The sequence below is a fragment of the Acanthopagrus latus genome, chromosome 10, assembly GCF_904848185.1.
Source record: "Acanthopagrus latus isolate v.2019 chromosome 10, fAcaLat1.1, whole genome shotgun sequence".
Lineage (NCBI taxonomy): Eukaryota > Metazoa > Chordata > Actinopteri > Spariformes > Sparidae > Acanthopagrus > Acanthopagrus latus.
In genome coordinates this window covers 12656589-12677623 of record NC_051048.1, presented here as the reverse complement: position 1 = coordinate 12677623, position 21035 = coordinate 12656589, and the positions used below count along the sequence as shown (strand labels likewise).

The window sequence follows — 21035 nt, the reverse complement described above, 5'->3', positions numbered from 1 at the left end:
ACCTGCCATCACATCAAACGCTCACTTATTAACACACTGTATCTTCAAACATAGACAGAAATATAAAAATGCCAACTCGTGGTTACATGCAATCTATTAACTATTTCTTGGTGAACACTGACTTTGCTCTGCCTCTTGTTTTCATAGTAAGGTTGTCTTGATACCATCATGCCAATACAAAGACCAAAGTGAGCGGATGTATACAAGGTTGTTTGTGAAGAAATATTAGCACGCTTCCCCTTAATTCAATAATTATATTTTACATTTCTGTTTTTTATTTTCTGTTTACTCCACCTGTTCAGTGACACCCCAACGGGAGAGGGAAATCAGAGAAGAAGCTCGTCTCAGCAGCTCCCTCCCCAGCTCTCTCTCCAGCCGAGCAAGCATGCTGAGGTAGAAGCCCTCCAGGCTAGCTGGAAGGCTGAGGCTGGCCTGGGGGGAGTAGGAGGTCCAGAGCATGCTCTCAGAATAAGCTGCTTCCAGATACAGAGGGCAGGGACAGGACAGGCAAGCCTGGACCAGCAGCTGCCACTGCTGCTCCTGCAGACACCGTTTGTCCGTCCACAGCTTGGACACTAATGCAGCTGTGATGTCGTCAGGACTGAGGGGAGGGAGGGACAGGACTGTGGGATGGGCAGACTGACGGGGGAAGGTCAGGGAGAGACAAAGTCCTTGTCAACACAAATTACACATGACTTTGTGTATCAAAAATTGTTGCATGCATCATTTTAACAAAATATGCAAAACATGGTTGAATGTATATGGACATAATTTGAAAGTGGTCAGTTCAGCCTCCTCAACCATTGCATTGCTACCATGGGGGCACAGAATCAAGCAAACTTTCTGTGCAGTCTCCATTTAGAAAGTCCAACAGGCAAAGATATGAAAGCTAATCAGACAGAGAGAGATGCAGAGACACAAGACATGTCAAAGCAAAGATAGAAATCAGACAGGAAGAAGCAGGACAGGTTAGGGTGGTTGGCATTGTGTCTTTGTGATTGAAGAAGCTTTTATTGGAACAACCAGCAGATTATTTTAAAGGTTAGTGGGCCCTCCGATGACCCAGGGCCAGAGACAACTGACCTGATTTTCAACCCAGGTAACAGCGGAACAAGTGGAATTACTGTGGAAACTCTATACAGCAAAAGTAAGAGAAGCCTGCTCATGGAGGAGGCAAAGAAGGTCACATGCTGTGACTTTTCAATGTTTAACAGTGGTTTATCCATCTAAACAGTGGCACTTTAGTATAGTTTAAGTTTTAAGTGTCAGTCTCTAAACAGGAACAATGGTTCTACAACCTCTTTGTAAAGGCGACACACTGTAGACCTAAACACAATAAGCAAAGCTGACCGCACATTTTCATTTGTACATTCCTGCTAGTAAGCTTAACAGGTGTTGGTAGGTACATTTTTAACTTCAGACAGAGCAGCGCAACGGCTGTTTCCTCACACTTCCACTTTTAACTTCTATTAACCTCATTTGACATTTTTTCACTGCCTTCAAGAGCAGCTGTTGATTTTATACGCTGTTATCCTCTTTTTTCCCATTTTCAATTAAACTCTACTGACCTGCAGGGTGTGAGTGCAGGGGGAGTCAGAGGTTGCAGATAGGATGAGGCGGACATTTGGAGGAAGTGGGATTGAGACCCAGGACAGGTCTGCACCATGTTCCTCAGACAGCTCATCTAACCCGTCCAGCAGGACCACCAGGGGCTGCTCTGCTCCCACCAGGCCCAGCAGGGAGTGGAACTCATTGATCAGCTGAGAGAGGTCCTGCAGGAGAAGAATAATGTTATATACCTAGAATCAACATGTATACCAGGCAATCTGAGACAATTAAACCAGTCAGACCAGAATTACTCTTAATAAAGGCAAATACACAATTCAGAAGCAGACACATCACAAAGGTCTGTGGTCACTGTTTGCTGCTAATCTGAACTTTTCAAGTACGACATCTGCACTCAATGTCAGTCAGGGGAGATCTTATGGCTTTGTGTTGACTGGAGACAGCGCAGTACCTCTGACAGTTGCATGCGGGGACAGTAGGCTTCAGCCAGCTGGACACAAAGACTCTGCAGGACCAGACGAATATTCCTGCTCTCTCCAGTGAAGCCAATGAAGTGCACCAATATCTTCACAGATCTGAATGATGACATTGTCAGAAATAGAATGATCTCTGAGTTTGAAACTGCAAAATAATATGTGCATTGAGCTAAGGAGCTAATGTTAACATTCTGTCCAGACACAAAGAACAGGATGACAGGATCATCTAATAGCAACTAACCAAAGCATTACAAGCTTTAACCCTGAAAATGTCCAGAACCCAGTGAACAGGACAGGCTCAGTAGGTTCCAGACAGATAGAAAACCTGAAAGTCAACACAGCACAAATAGCTACAGATGAAATAAAACCATCATCATAGCCAGTAAAATGTACAAAAAATTAGCAGCTTTGAGGATATATTTCACATGATCTGTGGCTCTCCAGTTAGCAAGAAAATAAAGACTGGTGGGGATATAAATTTTATTTTTCTTTGTTGAATGACTTAATTTTTAACATTCATTTGAATACCTTTACCAGTCAGCTATTTAAATTAATATGTGTTGTCATGTCTCTGTAGTGTCCCACATTAATTTTCAGGATCGATTTCAATCCAACAAAGTGCAAAATAAATGACTGGTAAGGTTTAGAATGCATATACAAAGAAACACAAAAATGCTGCAAGCTTCAAAAATTCATAACTTAAAAAGCATTTGGAGTATGGCTTTGGGATTTTAAGATGTCCCATGAATTTAACAGAAAATCTGTACGTTGACAGATTTATGTTGTGATCATCTGCTCTGCAACATCTCACCCTGGTAGCCAGGAGGGTGCTAGCTGTGCTAATGCAGCCATGGTGGTGCTCTTTCCCCAGCCTGGAGGCCCCAACAGGAGGATGGGACTGGTTCTTGACTGGACCACTGTCTCCTTTACATCAGCTAAGAAGCTCTGCCTCAAAGTACAGCCCTTCCACCTGAGGAATAGAGGGAAATCTCGCTAGAGTTCAACTGCAACTAAAGCATGTATGGAAATACATTTATTCTATTAAAGTGTAGTTACTCTGTGGTTGCTCTCTGAATTTACTCCCAGTTGATTGTATGCAAGTGTGAAAACAGTCACACCACAGTATGCTGTATATCGAGCTCTAGAAACTGGTGATGGACACAAGAGGCAACAACCTACTCACAGATGGAGTCCATAGTTGACATGACACTGTATCTCCTCCTGCACACGCACTCTGACGGCTTTTCTCCTCAGAGCATCGAAAGGGCTTTGAGTTTTGGTGACCTTCACTACTCTGGAAAAGTAAAAGCACATAAAGTAGCTGTAGTTAACTCGTACAACCCAGACGTATTTACTAATTCATGAAACATTTCCATTTTAGTGCATGTTAGTACTTGTTGAGGGAGTTGATTACTGTCCGTTGAAAGTGGGAGGAGATTCGCTCGATGTAGAACTGGTGAGAGCGATTGTGTTTAGGGTTCAGGCCTTTCCGTCCCCACCCCACATTCCGCTCATAGATGTTGGTGTGGCGCAGCTGGATGCATAGAAACGTTTCAGATGTACAGAAGAGACAATGCAATCTACAAGGATGTCTTGTGTTTCTTATCAAGCTACCAAACATCCACCAGGGGAAACTCCATCGCTAACATCACTTTGCAGGCTGTCACTCGCCAGGTGATTCGGTTTTGATCTGACTGTAGGCCTGAATATAATTTGAAATGTAAATGCGATTCCTACAGCGTCTGTATGTTTGCTTCCTCTAACAGTGAAAAAACCTTTCTGTGAAGCCGGTCCATGAATTCCTGGTGTGCTGCGTTGAGTACTGGATCGAGCTGGGCTTGCCCCTTCAGGAGGTCGGTGTAATTTGTTGCATGTTCATTCTTCAGGTTGTAGAAAAGATCCGGGATGAGTCTCTTGTAGCAGTGGCAGTGCTCCTCTGGTGGAGCCCCATCTACCGACTGCAGACCTGTCTCTACTTCCCAGTCGAGAACTACACATAAAAATTAGATAAAGATACGCTTTCAGCTGTTGATTGGATTGATCAAGCTGTTGAATCATCTTGAATTATCTTGACATTAGAAAGTTTCATGTTACACATTTGCAAAATTAAGAAATTAGCATGTCCCCATAGAAATGAGATTGTGTCACTGCATAACTGCATATTAAACCAAAAAATCTGATTGAAAACCTCTTATGTATCAGCTTTTCAAAGCTCTTAAGTATTATCCATGGGTTTCACTGCCATTTTTCCAGACTTGCACCTCTGAATCACCTGTAAAAATTAATCAAACAGCACAGTGGAATAATTTCTGTGTTCCAGGGGATTAAGGAGAAACTTCTATCATATACAGAACTGCAGAAGTTTTCCAACCCTACTTGTTCGAAGTAACAGTGATGCCTCCGCTTGCCCAAGTGCCTCAGACGCGTTGCGTTGTAGAATTCCCCACACCCTCTGGCAGGTAGTGCTCCAGTCCTTCCTGGCCTGTTCCCTGCGCTTCCTGTCCACACTCAATATGTCAGGATGTTGAAAGCTGTGAATGCCATCAAGAGATAATGAATGGGATTGGTACATTTATGTTCATATTTTTCAGATGTTGAACCTACTGATTGTTGACACAGAATGATAAGCCAGAGATGAGGATGAGGAGAGTCAGTGCAGATCCAGATTCCTCCAGAGGAATAAACACCGTCACATCAGACTCTGCTCTGATCCGGAACTGTTTACCGTTGTTAGAAGAGCTCAGAAATGATTCTTTAACTTTTGGGATTAAAAAGTGGATTTATCATCACTCCTGTTCATCAACCTGACTGCAGCAGTGATCCAATTGAATTCAACTGAATTCAAAAAACATTATTTGTCCCTGAGGAGCAATCTGTGGAGGTGACCTCCATTATCAGGTGTTTATGCTCTGTGTTGACTGCTGACTGGAGCTGGTGGGGAAATGCCCTTTATTTCATTAAAGTAATGTTACGGATTGTTGGAAACATTTGGGATAATAATGTAAGTTCACGGCTCAACAAAATATATTTCAAAGGCCTGCTCATTTTTGACTGAAAACCAAAACATATTTTAATATAACAGAATAAATCGTGACATGATCTGACCCCATACCATAAACTATGATCAGCACATTTGTTTTCACCTGATTGGAAGTAAGCAGTAGACAGGAGGAAGACAGTTCTGGTCCAGCTTATAGCACATCTGGAGTAATGTTAGGTCCTTGACCAAATCCCTACGGCTCTTTGCACCCACGGAGCTGAGTGTGGTCTCCTCTCCTTCTGAAAATGAATCGTGGGAGCTCTGACTCAGCAGTCCAGAGTCTGTAGCCTGTTCTCCAAAAAGTAGAAAATGTCCATAAATAGAATCCTTGACAAAACTGCCAGAGCTGCTGTCTGTAGTAATGCTGGACTGGGACCCCGAGGCAGGAATGTCCTCCACTGGTTTGCTCCTGGACATCTCCTGTTGGCCTCTCTCCATCACTCTAATTATGGCCTCAAATGCCTCCCTGCTGATGGTAGTGGGAAGGGTCCGGACATCATACTTCTGTCCGACGAAAAGCTGACCAACAGAACAGAAAACAGTGAATTCATCATCTAATTACAAAGATACTCTTTGGTGAAAAACAGCACCCTAGTCCTGTCAAATAAGACTACAGGATGATATCCTACAATCAAATTTGGACCCTGTGTCTTCTGGCATCGCTGGAGATTCTCCACATGTAGCTTGACAGTGTCATGTTGTTCAGCAAGAGGTGTTCCAACCCCCCAGCGGAGGTCAACCATCCTGAAGTCATAGCCTCTCTGCTTGCAGTACAGATACAATCTGGGATAAACGTTCTCCATGAGTGCACTTCTCTCTGCAACTGTGTCTGAATCAAAAACATGTATACAAATGGAGAAAAAACTGTTACATCCTTTTTGTGTGTCATTTGTGATTTTTTTTAACAAGCACAAGACAATGTGCATAAACTGTGAATAAAAAAACACTGCCGCCAAATACTGTGGTGATGGAGCTGAAAGTCACATAGGACTGTTCTGGGATAAAACCACAAATGCAGACTTTATCTTTAAGTACCATTCATTTGATTTTTTTGGGTAAGCTGAGCTGTAAACACAACACCTGAAATATCATTACCTTAAAAACAAAAAAAAAAGAAAGATCAACAGTGTGTATAAACCACAGTTTTGACATTGTGTCTCTGTTTTGTGTTGGAAAGACATCTCATAATGTTAGCGTGCTGACCAGCTAGCAAACACTAACACTCAACAGCTCCCAGTCCAAACCGCTAGCTGTAAGGCTAACTGAGCTAACTAGCGGTTACTCTGGTGATACGCTGCCTCTGTTTTGAATATAAACTCGACAGGTGGCCAGTTGTAACTAGTGTGTGCATGGTTTGACACAAGAGGAGTGTTTTTACATTCATCTGCTGAAAGTGTAGGGTTAGGGTTTCTCTCTTGCTTAAGAGATTTTAAGAGCTGGGCCTGCGAGCATGAGCATGTGTCAGTGGGGTCAGGTAATGTTAAATGTTCGCACCGACTTGTCCTCCTGAAGGAAACTAGACCTCAAAGTAAATTAAAATATTTTAATATACTACAATATAGTCATCCTGTTTTTTTGCATGAATGTTTTCTCATTTTGATCTAACCAGGTCAGCTGTCTTTTTCTAGCCAGAAGTTAAGCTCACCCCCTGCTGGAACCATGTGAGTGGTATCAATTTTTCTTTCAGTTCTCACGTTCTCACACCAGAAGGTAAATACATTTAACTATAGACAATTCACAACACTGACTGGAAACAGCGATTTATGAGTGATCCTAAAACATAATTTAGATTAATGACCTGCTCGTTAATTAGATGATCGTGCCAGATTTGTTAACACTTACCTTTGTATCCGCCACATATGTAGACCATGAATCTCCTCTCTTCAACATGCGATGGAGGCTCCTGCTTCCCGTGAACCTCTTCAGTCTTCGTACCACACAAGATGTTTGTCACTGGGAGGTTGTTGTCACTTCTTTCATCCACATCTTCTTTGTCCGACCTCGCAGACAGGCGAGTACCACTGTCCGTCTCTCTGTCACGTCTCTCTCTTCCCTCTTCATCCTCATCCTCTCCGAGTGCCTTCTTGCGTAGTAACTTGGATGAGCTCTCACTTGTTTTCCCATATTCAGGCAGATCCAGAAAAGCATCTGTAGCCTTTAACTGTTAAAAAAAACACATTAGGTCTGTACAATGACAGTTTGGCAGTCGATTTAAGTCACAAGCACAGTCTCCAGCTTTCCCTGAACTCCTCTTTATCCAGGTACAACCTGTCATGTCTAGGCTCCATCATACTGCAAACACTAGAATGCTTCCCATGGTGACCTACTGCCAGAGTGCCAAGTATCTTCATCTTCAACTTCAACTTCAACTTCATCCTCTCACTGATTTTGTTTTCTCCTGTTTGAATTACTCTGTACTGATCCTGCTTCAGGCTTACTACTCGCTTTTAAAAAAATCATTTCTTGCACAAGTCTGTGAAGGACATACCTTGAAAAAATGTCCTTGGTGCAGCCTGTCAGTTATTCTGTCCTGATGACTAGTTTTGGTCTTGCCTGTTTGCTGCAGCTGTAGTTGGTACAAGAGACAAACAGGAGTTTTAAGGTTTGCCCATGAATGAATGAACACAGAACACTAAACCTGTAGACAGTACAGTATTTAGTACTTTGATTTTGTCCTGAAGCACTTACTCTGAGGTGATTTGTGTCTCTCCCCATCCTGTTTGCCCTCTAAAATATGCAAGCATGTGAGACGACACAGGGATGGGTGTGTTAAGTGGACAGTTCACCCAAACATGTGTTATTTAATTACCTTAAATGTTGTTATGAACTTATAATGTTGACAAAATTCCGTTTAAACTTAATTCATTTCACAAATAAATGTCTTAACTACAGACAGAACAGTTCTTTTTTGTCCACAACAGATATATGCTGTGTCAAAATAAATGAATGAAACAGTGGTTTAACAATAAGATTATTTTGGTAAGTCTGTTATTCAACCAGCATGGTCAATTATATAATTATGTTAAACTTATTAAACACTATGGGATCCCTGTCTCACCAAAGGACTTCTCATTTTTCTTTGATGCTGTCCCCTTGGGTTGTCATTCACTATTTAAAGGTCTTAAGGGAAATGACAACCACCCTATGCTTTTGGATGTAACTCATCTTGTTTTTGTGGCAAACTAACATTAAAAAAAGGCAAGGCATCAACTTTTCAAGTACACACTTAAATACACCCTCTGGTGTATCATTCAAGTCTACATTTGCTGGAGACACTTGTTGGGAAAAAGTGTTTTTTTTTTTTAACCAACAAAATCAAAGAGACATCCTTTAAATTGCTTCACAGGTAGTATCTAACCAAGAGACTGAGCAAAAGAACTGACCTAAGCTGTACCTTTTATGGACAGTTAAAAGATACACTGGTGCATTTTTTGATCTTGCCTGCATACAAATCATCTATGGAGTAAACTGTCGTAAAAAAATATCCAAACTTTTTGAAGCTGACTATCACACAACATATTTTTTCGATATCTGAATGTACTAACAAAAAAGCAGTTAAAAAATATGAACTTTGTAAGCTTAACAAGACATTTATTTGACTCCATTCTTTTGATTTCTATAACCTTTGGTTGGGATTGTGTTTGTGATAGTACACTCAAATGATATAAAGAAGGTGTTGTTTACCAGCCATACATCTGTGTGAATAAAGTTTATTTTTAAAAAAGTGAATAAACCCAGCACAACACCACTATCATCAAGTTTGCGGATGACACAACAGTCATCCGACTGATCACTGGTGGGGCGGAGACTACAGGGAGGAGGTGGCTCAGCTGGTGTCCTGGTGCCACACAAATGATCTCTACTGAAATGCAGAGAAGACTAAGGAGATGATCATCGACCTGAGGAGGAGGACAGACCAGCACAGTCCACTTCACATCGGTGAGACACAGGTAAAGAGGGTGAAAACCTTTAAATTCCTCAACACCCACATCAACGAGGACCTCTCCTGTTCTCACAACACCCAGCACATTGCCAGGAAGTCACAACAGCGGCTATACTTCTTAAGAAAGCTGAGGAAATTTGGACTGTCCGCCAACTTCTACAGATGTATAGTGGAGAGCATCCTGACCAGCTCCATCACAGTGTTGTTGCACGGTACAGGAATGTAAGGCTCTCCAACGTGTGATTAAAACTGCACAATACATCTGTAGAGCAGCGTTCCCATCACTTCAGGACATTTGCAACACCCGGGTCACAAAGAGGGCACACAACATCACTAAGGACACTACACAGCCCCAGCACACACTGTTCACACTGCTACCATCTGGCAGACGCTACAGGAGCATGAAAGCCAGAACAACCAGACTTAAAAACAGTTTTTATCCACAGGCCATCAGGCTGCTGAATGATTCTTACTTATGACAACTCTTTATACACAACCATTCAGGACTGGGAGCTACATTTGCACTATGTTTAATACTGTGAACTGTATTTGCACTATGTACATATCTTCAATATCCAATGCATATATTCAATATTCTTATATCTTATTGTCCTTCAGTGCCTTCTGCTGCATGCGAACATTGCACATGCTAACATGCTTGTTATGTATCTGTTTTCTTCTAAGTATATTTTGGATTTTTGTGTTTATATTTTTGTGTGAAGGGAAACTTGCAAATTAAGAATTTCATTGCCTAGTGTAAACTTTGTGTATATGAGAATAAAACACCTTGAATCTTGAAAAATTCAGTCATTATCTGAATTTATGACATCCAAAACTTAAGTGACAGTATTAACACTGAAGGTGCAACACATACTACAGTCAAAAAGAAGTACACTTTGTTTTTTCTATCAAATACATGTATAGGCTATGTATATTAATATACAAATATATATTTTAATTGTAATAATCAATAATCTAATAATAAATCAAAATGTAGTTAATCACTGTTGACCAACAAAGAAATGCTTCATCAACCTTTCATAAAACCATTATAAAAGTTTACAAACATCAGTTGTAACTTATAATTTACATGCTAAACAGCTTGATACATGGTTTATCAAGTATTCGATTGTTTGTTAACAGTTAAATAACTAAAGTTTAACTAACTATAAATGTAGCATTTATTCCTGGTGGTCATTTGAAAGTGTTAACTAAGATGCTTTGTTTCCTGCAGTCACACAGCCTCTACGGAATGTTATCTAAATTGTACAGAGATCACCTGACAGAGTGAAGTTGGGCCACAGTTTATAGCTGGAAGCGTTACAGCCTCGTTGTCCTCCTGCAAGACAGACAGTATTCCACGACTCATTACTACAACAGAGACTGAAACTCTGCTCTTATTAAATACGTTAACAAAACTAAACATGTCTATATTGAGGTGAAATACAACAGTTCTCCGTTTTTACCTGTATGGTCAGTAGAAACATGACCACAACCATCCAATTAGTTAATATATATATATATATATATATATATATATATATATATATATATATATATATATATATATATATATAAAACACTTACCTTCTTCTTGTTTTGGGGGATAAGCCCGTCTCTGTAGTAAGTCCACATTCTGTCACCACCGGCTGCTGACGCACATCCATCTGTCGAGGGTACAGAATGACATGGCCAACTTCCGATTGAGAATTTCAAAATAAGACAGTTAAACAGCCCAAATGTCATTTCATTACACAATTTAGTGTGATAATGTACACGAATTTCCATAAAAAATAATATACAGCCCTTTGGCAATATCAGCTCATTCCAAGTGAATAGACACTCATTATCTCAGATGCCAGTGATCATCTTGCAGTGTTCAGCTCATCTGGCACAGGAGGCCAAAACTGAAAGTTAATGATCAGCCATGAGCCAAATGCAAAGACCTGCTGTATAGTATTACACTGTGTGGTTAAAATGCAAAAGATCCCCACAAAGTGCCCACCATGCTGAGATCATGAAAAGTTATCAATAAATTAGGGACTGGATACATTTAAAGGACATTTTTCTTTACAAAAATAAAGCAGCATGAACAGCTTTTGATGTCATTTTTTATAATGAATTTTACTCTAAACATGTTGCAGGCCAATTCGTCTTTCATGCTCACTTCATTCTCAGCTTTAGAATGTTTGTGTGATCAGTTTTTTTCTGGTTTGTACCACCATTTTTAGAAATTCATCAGTCATTAGAACAAATTCCCCCAGTTCTGTCCAACCCCCCATGCCCAAATTAGGGCAGCCAACAAGAAAATATGGAAATTCTTTTCACAGATTTGTTCACTTATCATTTCAAATGTACTCCTTTGTTAAATTCCCCTGCATGTGTCCACCTGTTAACATTGCATTAGTCAACTTTCATGTCAAATTAGTCATCTTTCAGCTGCCTATTTGAATTTAACCTGATAAAGCAATGAAAGCTCAAAAAACTTGTCAATTAAGTCAGTAAAAATGATGACAGTGCATAGGATGTCCTTGGAGTTTGGTATTGTGGTGCGTGCACACATGTAACAGTGGGTGAAAGGATAGAGTCCTCTTAACTGAAATCTTATAGAGGAATGCAATAATTCAAGTAACTTTATAATTTCAACTCAGCTCATTATACTCCTACATGACCAGAAACATTAAAGGATTTGTCCACCTATCATCATTATTATCAACAGCCCACCTCAAACTGGTTGTGCACTACTTTCCAATTCTCAGACTTTGTTTTATTTTGAAGGTAAAATCACTCAACTTCCTTTGTAACTCAGGGATATTTCTGTAGCTTCACACTTCTGAGCCAGAGCAAGAAATTTCGACCATGAAGCATCTTCAAAACGGTTGTCACTACTATTAAATGAATACAAGAGCTGGTGACTATGCTACGCACAAACAGGCTTGACTTTAAAGACAGCTGTTCTGCAAGTTTTTCCACACACGCCTACAACAGCGACTTAACCCTTTCAATTACATGTAAATTTAAAATTTGTTTCTATTACAAGTGATTCTATCATGTTGAGTTAAAGTGATTAAATCAAATAACTTAATCATAGCAGATTTTTACATATACCTTGTGGTATTTGTATTATTCAAGTATTACACACAGAAGTAATGCATTTACAATTGTTATTCTGTCCTGAGAAATAAATCGCACATCTGGTTATTTAAATTACACACAAATGGCTGAACATGATAGAAAACCTGCATTAAATGTGACACTATTCATTGACCTCATTATTTTTTCCTCACACAGTCCACCAAAGCAATGACAAATGACATTACACAAGCAGTAGACCAAATATGGTTTTATTTATCTATAAAAAATGTAAGGTTTTCTCTTCATTGGGAAAAGAAACACGTGTCAAAAGAAAATGGGGCAAGGAGTAACATTTTGTCTGTTATTAAAAACTTCTCTGCTTTCACAAAGTCACATGATACCTTAAAGTAACAGCATGATGCTACGTGACACTTTGACACATCTGTTTAGAACCACACTGCATCACTTCTGGCTCCAGTGCCTGACACTGGGCCTACTCTGACAGACTGAAAACATGGCAGTGACAGCAAGTATCTCAAGCACGCTCCAACCTGATGTGCTGTGTAACTGTGTGCGGTGAAGAAAACCTGATGATGTCGGTCTTCTTCACCTGGCTGCATTCCACAAACACCACAGACACATAAAACACCGCAATAATAATAAATCCGAGCTCAAAGTTGCAGTTTAGCCAGAGGTGTGTGTGACCTGAAGTCCACCATTACCCAGCCTGCTTTGGTTCTCAGGGTGGAAGCAGCCATGTTGATTGGTGAGGGATGTGAAGGCATCTAGACAGGAGCAGCAGCAGCATCAATGGGCTGCAGTACGATCAGGCTGTACTGCACCTCCTTGTATAAAGCAGCACCAGATCACTGCCCTTAGGCCTACTCATCATCTTTTCCACCGGTTTTACTCAGCTGCAAAAAAAATAACCAGAGAAAACAATGATACGTGGCAGCATGTGAAGGACTTTAAATGGAAAATTTTAATAAAGGGTGTTTTTACTCACATGCTGGAGGATCGGGAAGTGAAGGAGAAAAAGAACATGGAAAGTTAATGATGAATGTCACTTCAGGCGGATCTTGTGAATAAAAGGTAAAATGTACTTACTTTGATAACGTCAATCCAGTTCCAACCTCTTGGCAGTTCCCCTTTGTTATCTGGAAGCAGACATCATACTGATTATGATTATATGCACTGTGATCTGTTGACTAAAACCACAATCACTGCTGACTGCAGTGATTACAGCAAGCAGTCTGCAGGTTCCACAAAGCTACAATTTCAATTTCTCCACGTCATCTCAACCAAACTGACAGTGAGTGCTTCTTTCTAATACTCCCTCATTGCATAGAATAAAGTTTCGCCCACACCAAGAACGATTACCGTGATAATAACGATGCGTGGATCCAAACTGATACACCATAACATTCTGTAAACAGAGGCGCAAAGCACACCCTAAATACTCCAGCTGTGTCAGCAGCTCAGGAAAATGGACATTGATGACGTGTTACTGCTCTCTGTGATAAAAATGCAAAAAGAAATCTGAAAGGATACATGTTCATAAAAGTCTTACAAGAGAGTCGTAAGGAGATTTCAACACTCTCTATAACACTGTTTCAAAAGTTGTCATCTCTCGGAGTCAAATATCATTCATACTTTCATTTGAGTCAACATCAATTATCCTTGCATTCATCAGAGGACATCTGTAAAGACGAAATTAACTCCAGAGACCCCATCAGTGCCAAAGCTGAAGCAAGAAGTGGGTCTCTGAACTCTAACAGATGTTTACAACTGACACGTTGGGTGATCAGCTGACTGTTGGCCAAATTGTTCTTCCAAGTAAGTTTCTTCACCTGTCACTGTATTCTCTCATGTCAGCAATTAAATAACAGAGCCCAGTGGTGTTATTGCTAAAAAAGCAATGCTATGTTACATTCCTTTGGCTTTAGGGTGAGTATATAATGATTGAATATTCATTTATAAACCCAGCACTGTTAACAACTGTGTTACTTAACTTGCACTTTTCTTCTTCCCTATGTATGTTGGAGTGTGACAAACAAAATTGGGACCCACTCACAGAAAAAAGCTCCAGCACTACTAGAGGCCTGAAACTCAACAAGGAACTCTACAAATAACTGAAATAATTAACTTTGATTAGTGACAGGTGATATGAGCTGCTGCTGGGGATGTTTGCCATTTTAACCGGTCAAAGTGACTCAGTACTGGCTTCAGATGAGCTGCTGCTGCTGCTGCTGCCAGCTGAAAGTTTGCTAAATATCATCACATGTAGCTAAGAGAATCCACATACTTTGCTAACCTCAGTGCTGGTGTCAGTAATTCACTAGTGAGACCAAACCATTTTTCACGTTCATTGTGGACTGTCTGACTCGCACCTGTTCTACTGATGATCCTCCTCTTCTGAGCTTTAGTCAGCTGCTCCTTCTTTTCCTTCTTCTTGGCTGATGAGGTTGTAGTTGAGACCTCACTATTGGACGTCAACGTCTGCGGCGACAAGAGACATGCAGCAGTTATTTTGTGCATACCTGATGACACTGGCTATTTGTTCAACAGTTGTTGAAACATCAAATGATGAGTGTTCTACTTCTACTATGAAACTGATGCTGAAAAAAAGAGAAGTTGAGAATCTTGTGGGAGAAAAAACAATGAATCAGCAAAGTTATATATTAATATACTACATATGTCAATCTAAAATCAGAGTGTGACTTGGGCAGTTACTTTTTCTTTGGTCTGTGATATCTAGCTGTAGTGTTGGGAAATAACATTTTTATGCCTTTAAACCTTCTGCAAATGGTAACAAAAAATGGTCAACAGCCTTTAAATTTCTTAAGAAAGGGGAAAAAAGAACCAGTTCAAGGAACATGGTCTTATACAATGCCCATCATGGTTGACTGACGGGAGCTCACGTGTATCAAGCAGCACAGAGACACCTCTACACTGAAGACACAGAACTGTCCTGATGTATTTTAGAGCACTGACCACAGCAGTAACTACAGGCTTGTGGTTCTCCATGAGGGCCTCCTGGTTGTCTTTGGCCCACTCAAACAGAGTGTACATCATGGCAGTGCCCAGGTTAGCCTCCACCTGCTCCTCCATCTTTGACAGGATCAGTTGCTTTGTCTCTGCAGAGCTGTCATTAAAACAACACAAAGGAGGGAAACAACGTGAGCATCATACTAAGTATGTGTACAGCAACAACAGTGTCACTTTTGTCATGGAACCAAGGTATTTATGTATTTATATACCCCATGTGTAGGGTATGAAAAATTCTGTGGTGAACATAGTGACTATTTATCAGACTGATTAGATCATGACTAGACTAATTATATGTTAAATTCAACAACTTATAGGCAGCTATAAACTAACTAAAGGACTTGGTATTTTTTTCATCATAAATGTACTGCAGGCCATGTGGATCATTTGCACCATATTCAGACATTCATCTTGAGAAATATACATTACAGAATAATTAATATGTTTAATACTTAATTTGATTAATTGACATTCTAGACAAAACTTCATCTGACTCTATTCTACCATTATATAATTAGTAATAATGGTATTACTGGTTGATTGAGCAACAGGTAAAAAGTGGTTCCAGATTCTCTTTTAATCTACCATCAGGGTTTCAAATATCAAGCAGGGCACAATGGAAGAAGGCTATTTAACAGTGCAGCGGCCTGCTCGCAACTTACATTCTGTTGTTGAAAAAGGTGTCGAGGGAGATTTGTGGGGCCGTCTCAGGGTATGTCTCTGGCCATGTGACATCCAGGATGAATGCTTTGGTGTCCTCGAGGTCACCTATCTGTTGTTTAACATTAAAATCAAATAGGTAAGAGAAGGTGTAACTCCAGAGTGGTTCCCAGCAATTTTTTCAAAGGTCATAAAGTACAAGGAAAAAAGTTTGATTTGATGTAAATACTGTTGACAGAGGGTGTTGTGGAGGCCCAGGGTATGATCAGAAGTCAGCACTCACCCTTAACTGAAAGGAAACTGGGCTGATTTCCTTGAAGCACTCGTCCCCCTCATAGATGGAGCGGAGAGCCTCCAACTCCATCTGTTATTGAAGAGAGGGAGTGACAGGAGATTAGTAAAATAAAAGATCACACAGGCCTGTCCTTCTGTGCGCCAAACATCGTTCAGAAATATGGTAACTTAAACTTGACAAAGGTGTCCAACATAGAACCATAACTCAATTCCTTTAACGAGATAATGTTAGCTTTTTTTTTTTTTTTTAAATTGGCATTCATGTTGTCATCCCGACATTAAAAAGGACGTCAATCAAATTCAATTTCAATTTGCGAGTGCCACTGTCACGTCACCACTCCGCTATTAGCGTTATTAAAACAGTACAGTGGTTGCATATGACCTCGGTAAATCATCGACAGTTACAATATTGCTGTTTGGTGGACAACACACTCGCCGAATGAGTCCAAGGACATTTTCTTGTTCAGATAATGTCTTGACTCGTGCTTTGTGTGGCACGCACTCCTCTCTATGATTAAACTCTTTAATTTGACGAATTTTTGAATGAAGATTGGAGTGACATTATCCCCTTTAAGAAAGACGGTTATTTGGGCTAAACAGCTAGAAAGACATTTGACAGTCTGGCCTGATAGCTGTTTCAGCTCATCATTACTCTTGCACACTGAATAAAAGTTCACTTATTTTCTGGTTTTGCCATTAAAATGGTAGAGAGACTGAGCTCGTGCTAACAGTCACGCTAGTGTCAACTAGATAGCAGTTAGCCGCTAACGGCACCTAGCCTACTACTGCATCATCGTTCACTCGTACCTCTTGATCCTCGTTGGCTGTCATGGTCTTCCTTCTGTGTCTGTATAATCTACTCTCTGTCTTGAGTACGAAACGTGAAAAATCCCAACAGTTAACAACCCATTCTTATCATTAAAACTTTACTACCTAATATTTTCACAACTTCCCCAGCTGGAGCTGCCAGTGCCACCATGATAATAAACGCATGCGCAGTTGGACACACTACGTGAACTTTGAACCTCATCAATAACGGATGCAGTTTTCTGAATTTATGAATAATGCAAAATATAATAGTATATTATATCATAGCAGCAGCAGTGTTGACTTAAAGGTGACCACAACCATTCAGAGGCCACATGTGAAAATATCTGATTTCAAAAAGTAAGTAAACATGGATATCGAATAAAACAACACAAAACAAACCAATCAGCAGCAAGTCACGCAATTTAATTGGTTGAAAAACGTTTTAATTCAGATGGTCACTTTGTAACATATGATGAATTATCAATATTTTATTCACCAGGTACATGAAGAGAATAACATTTGTGATAATAAGGGGCTGTCCTAACTTGAGGTTAATATAAAAAAAAAAATCATAAATAAATAATAAATAAATAAATGAACAGTTGAAGTATATGTGGTAGTAAATACTGTTCCTAGAGTGTATCCAGATACTGTATATCCAGTAAAACATGATGGATATGTAGACTCCTTATTATGATATTATTTTTAGGTTAAATGTTGTAATTTCTATGGATAAGAAAAAGTGTAAAAAGACAATATATGTATGCAGAGAACGCTTATCCTGAATGATAACCACACATAATCCTTTAGTATTGTCAGATGTCATTTGTTTTCTCTCTAGTTACATCCTTAGTATGAACCCTTATGTCTGTACAAATGTGTATGTATACTGTAGTTCTATCAATACACAAGTGAAAAACAAAAAATAAACACAACAATCCAAATAGTATAAATGCTAAAAAGCCTACATTCTGGCACTAGTGCTTTAGTATAGTATTTGTCTTTATCTATAGCAAAAGTGCAAGATTTTGAGAATCAAATCACAGGACAGAGAGAGAGAGAGAGAGAGAGAGAGAGAGAGAGAGAGAGAGAGAGAGAGAGAGACTCTATTATAGACTTCTACACTGTGGTATAGGTCTGACTTTATTTAACGTGTATGTAAATTAACTTGCTGTTGAGTTGGATCAATGTGCTGCTCCTGGCCTCTCCCTCCTTGATAGAGAGGTAAAGTCTTTGTTTTATGCTGATGACCTTGTTCTACTGTTGCCTACTGATGAAGGACTACAGCAACAGCTGGACATAGTAGAAAAGTACTGTCAGAACTGGGCCCTGGCGGTAAATATGAAGAAAAATAAAATGTCATGATCTTTCAAAACCGCCCCAGATGCCAGTAGAACAAACACCAGTTTACCATAAATTATCATGTCACTGAACATAGCATGAGTTAAACCTACCATGGTATAACCATCACAGCATCAGGGAGTTTCAACATGGCAGTGAATGCACTAAAAGAAAAAGCTTGATGAGCCCTACATGTAATCAAGAGAAAATTTTAGAATTTCCAAATTCCAGTCAAAATCTGCCAAAAAATATTTGATAGTGTCATCCAGCCCATTGCACTGTACGGTAGTGAAGTATGGGGTCCACTCAGTCATCAGAGCTATACCCGCTGGGACAAACATCCAATAGAATCTTTATATGCAGAATTCTGCAGATACGTCTTCCACGTACACAGAAACACATCAACAAATGCATGTACAGCAGGATTAGGCAGATACGCACTGCATGCCCCACTGAATTGAATTGAATTGAATTGAGAGAGAGAGAGAGAGAGAGAGAGAGACAGAGAGACAGAGAGAGAGAGAGAGAGAGAGAGAGAGAGAGAGAGAGAGAGAGAGAGAGAGAGAGAGACAGAGAGAGAGAGAGAGAGAGAGAGAGAGAGAGAGAGAGAGAGAGATAGAAGCCTGCCTCATCGAGAACTCCACCATGCGACTTGAACCTTTGTTATAAATCCATTAACATAACTTCCTTGTGGGGGCTAACAAGTCGCCTTTATTGTGGCTTGACTGTTGTAAATATCACTGTTCCTACTAACATTTACAGTTGCAGTCACAGTAGTAATTTCTTGGTTTTGTCACATTTTTAGATGTGTAGCCTGTATTTCTAGTTTGCACTTGCCCTCCCATGATTTTCTTTTTGTTATGCAAGCTGTGTTATTGTGCAACCTTGGAGAAAAATTTTCATATAAGTCTTAGCCTACCAGTTCGGAAGTCATGACATGAAGTTGGGAAATTGGTCTAGCTTATTGTCTAGCTAACATAGGCCTCAGGCTATGTCACCTGTGTTTTGTGTGTGTGTGTGTGTGTGTGTGTGTGTGTGTGTGTGTGTGTGAGTGAGACCAAGCAGTAATGATACTGTACAGTTTTATATGCAGGCTTACTGTAGGGACGATTTAGTTGCATGAATGCATACTACTACTACTACTGTAGCTTAATCAAATAATAATAATAATAATAATAATAATAATAATAATAATGATAATAATAACGCAATAAATTATTGATAATATAAGCTGTAGCTGAGTTTGAAATATTACCATCTATAATTAAACTGGATTCATGTTAATTATGCCTGCAGCACAATGCCAAAAAAGAAAGGATACATAAAAGGAAAGAGAAGGAATGCCAGGAAGCAGCTAAGGGTAGCAGACCTCTGAATGCATGGCTAAAACCGAGTACTAGCACCAGCATTCAAGAAAGAACAGAAACCTCAGAAAGTGTTACACCTGAGAGAGAGGCTGAGACCTTATAAGCAAAACCTGAGAGAGAGGAGGCCGATGTAGAAGCAACACCAGAGAGAGAGGAGGACAGTGTAGAAGCAACACCCGAGAGAGAAGAGGAGGGTTTAGATACAATGCCTGACACAGAGGAAGCCATAGAAATCCTGGTAAATGTTGGGGAGAAAGAGTCCACAAGAAGGGAAACAGATGATACTGTTAAAGCCATAAATGAAGGTGAAGTTCAGGGAACTACAAGTAATGTAGGAGAAGAGGTCTCACCAACAAGCTTTTGATCTAAAATGTAATGCCAGCCATGTCAAAATGTGTGTTGATAGAGGACCATGTCAACCTGTACTTAGATGTCCCAAAAATGCAGACGGATGATCATTTCAAAGAAATTGGTATAACACTAAGCCCTGGTTGGAATATTCGCCAGACAAGGACACCATGTATTGCTTGCTGCAGCTGTCTGCTTTTTCTTTATGAAGAAAAGTACAGCAAGTCTGCTTGGAGAGTGGCGGGGTTAAACAGCTAGTGAAAAGGGCTTGAAAAAATACAAGAGCATGCAAACTCAGAGGCTCACTTAACAAGCATGGTGTGATGGAACACTTTCAAAAAGTGTGCTTTAAAAGCAGCTGTAGATGTATCAGATATTCAAGGCAAGGTGATAAGAGAGCGAGAGAAACAAAGAAACAGAGAAATTTTGACCAGATTGATTGACATCATTTCATATCTCGCACGACAGGGAGAGGCTCTCAGGGGTGATGACGACTCTGCTGCAAGCCCAATCCAGGGCAAATTCCTTGAATTTGTGAAAATGTTCGGCCAGTGCGATAGCGTACTCAAGCTACATTTAGATAGTGTCAAATAGAAGAAAGTTGGTAAGAAGAAGAGCTGGGTTTCGTTGCTCTCATAAAGGCCCTGGCCACATTTACAAGAACAGAGATATGGAAAGAAATGGAGGAGGCGAAAATCTATTCCATACTTGTAGACGAAACCACTGATGTATCTCACTATCCTTTGTTGTACATAATGTATCTGAAATGGATGCCAAGGAGCGCTTCCTCCAGGTTTGTAATGTGTCAACAACAGGTGAGGAGATGGAGAAAACAGTTCTGGACTTGTTACAGAGGAATGACCTACAGATCGAAAACGTGCGTGGTCAAGGCTACGATGGCGCTGCCAATATGAGTGGTCAGTACCAAAACTCCAAACAAGAATATTGCAACACGATGCCAATAAACAATAAATAGCCTAATAAAGCAGTGTTTTCTTGCTTTTTAGATTTGTAGCTAAATTGCATGTCTTCCAAACCTCAGTTTTATGATAAGGTGAATAAACTCA

The 21035-nt window shown here is 40.0% G+C and overlaps 2 protein-coding genes across 2 annotated transcripts in view; both read right to left on the bottom strand.

The window, feature by feature from the left end:
* Positions 1 to 10657, bottom strand: part of LOC119026954 — a 31182-nt gene extending 20525 nt beyond the window's left edge. Inside the window, exons 1-15 of the mRNA XM_037111660.1 lie at positions 10613 to 10657; positions 10305 to 10364; positions 7771 to 7809; positions 7571 to 7648; positions 6925 to 7243; positions 5712 to 5911; positions 5186 to 5601; positions 4419 to 4573; positions 3818 to 4032; positions 3437 to 3576; positions 3226 to 3336; positions 2854 to 3012; positions 2018 to 2141; positions 1569 to 1772; positions 295 to 639 (exon numbers count right to left, since the gene is read on the bottom strand). Coding sequence (XP_036967555.1) covers positions 295 to 639; positions 1569 to 1772; positions 2018 to 2141; positions 2854 to 3012; positions 3226 to 3336; positions 3437 to 3576; positions 3818 to 4032; positions 4419 to 4573; positions 5186 to 5601; positions 5712 to 5911; positions 6925 to 7243; positions 7571 to 7648; positions 7771 to 7797 — 2493 coding nt within the window. The 5' untranslated portion in view covers positions 7798 to 7809; positions 10305 to 10364; positions 10613 to 10657. The remainder of the gene's footprint in view (positions 1 to 294; positions 640 to 1568; positions 1773 to 2017; positions 2142 to 2853; positions 3013 to 3225; positions 3337 to 3436; positions 3577 to 3817; positions 4033 to 4418; positions 4574 to 5185; positions 5602 to 5711; positions 5912 to 6924; positions 7244 to 7570; positions 7649 to 7770; positions 7810 to 10304; positions 10365 to 10612) is intronic.
* Positions 10658 to 12352: 1695 nt separating this feature from the next.
* rwdd (RWD domain containing 4) lies at positions 12353 to 17087 on the bottom strand. Its single transcript, XM_037113341.1, has 8 exons — positions 16910 to 17087; positions 16092 to 16172; positions 15811 to 15920; positions 15095 to 15245; positions 14491 to 14599; positions 13208 to 13257; positions 13107 to 13109; positions 12353 to 13014 (listed from the first exon to the last, which is right to left on the bottom strand). Exons 1-8 carry the CDS (start codon positions 16931 to 16933, stop codon positions 12982 to 12984), a joined length of 561 nt encoding a protein of 186 aa, XP_036969236.1. The 5' UTR covers positions 16934 to 17087; the 3' UTR covers positions 12353 to 12981.
* Positions 17088 to 21035: the final 3948 nt, after the last annotated feature.

Bases quoted from the DNA above. Each gene is read 5' to 3' on its own strand.
- rwdd (XM_037113341.1), bottom strand. From the start codon at position 16,933: ATGACAGCCAACGAGGATCAAGAG. The intron at 16,173-16,909 runs GTACGAGTGAAC...CTTCAATAACAG, and splicing joins CAGCCAACGAGGATCAAGAG to ATGGAGTTGGAGGCTCTCCG. The intron at 14,600-15,094 runs GTCAGTGCTCTA...TTGTCGCCGCAG, and splicing joins AGCCTGTAGTTACTGCTGTG to ACGTTGACGTCCAATAGTGA.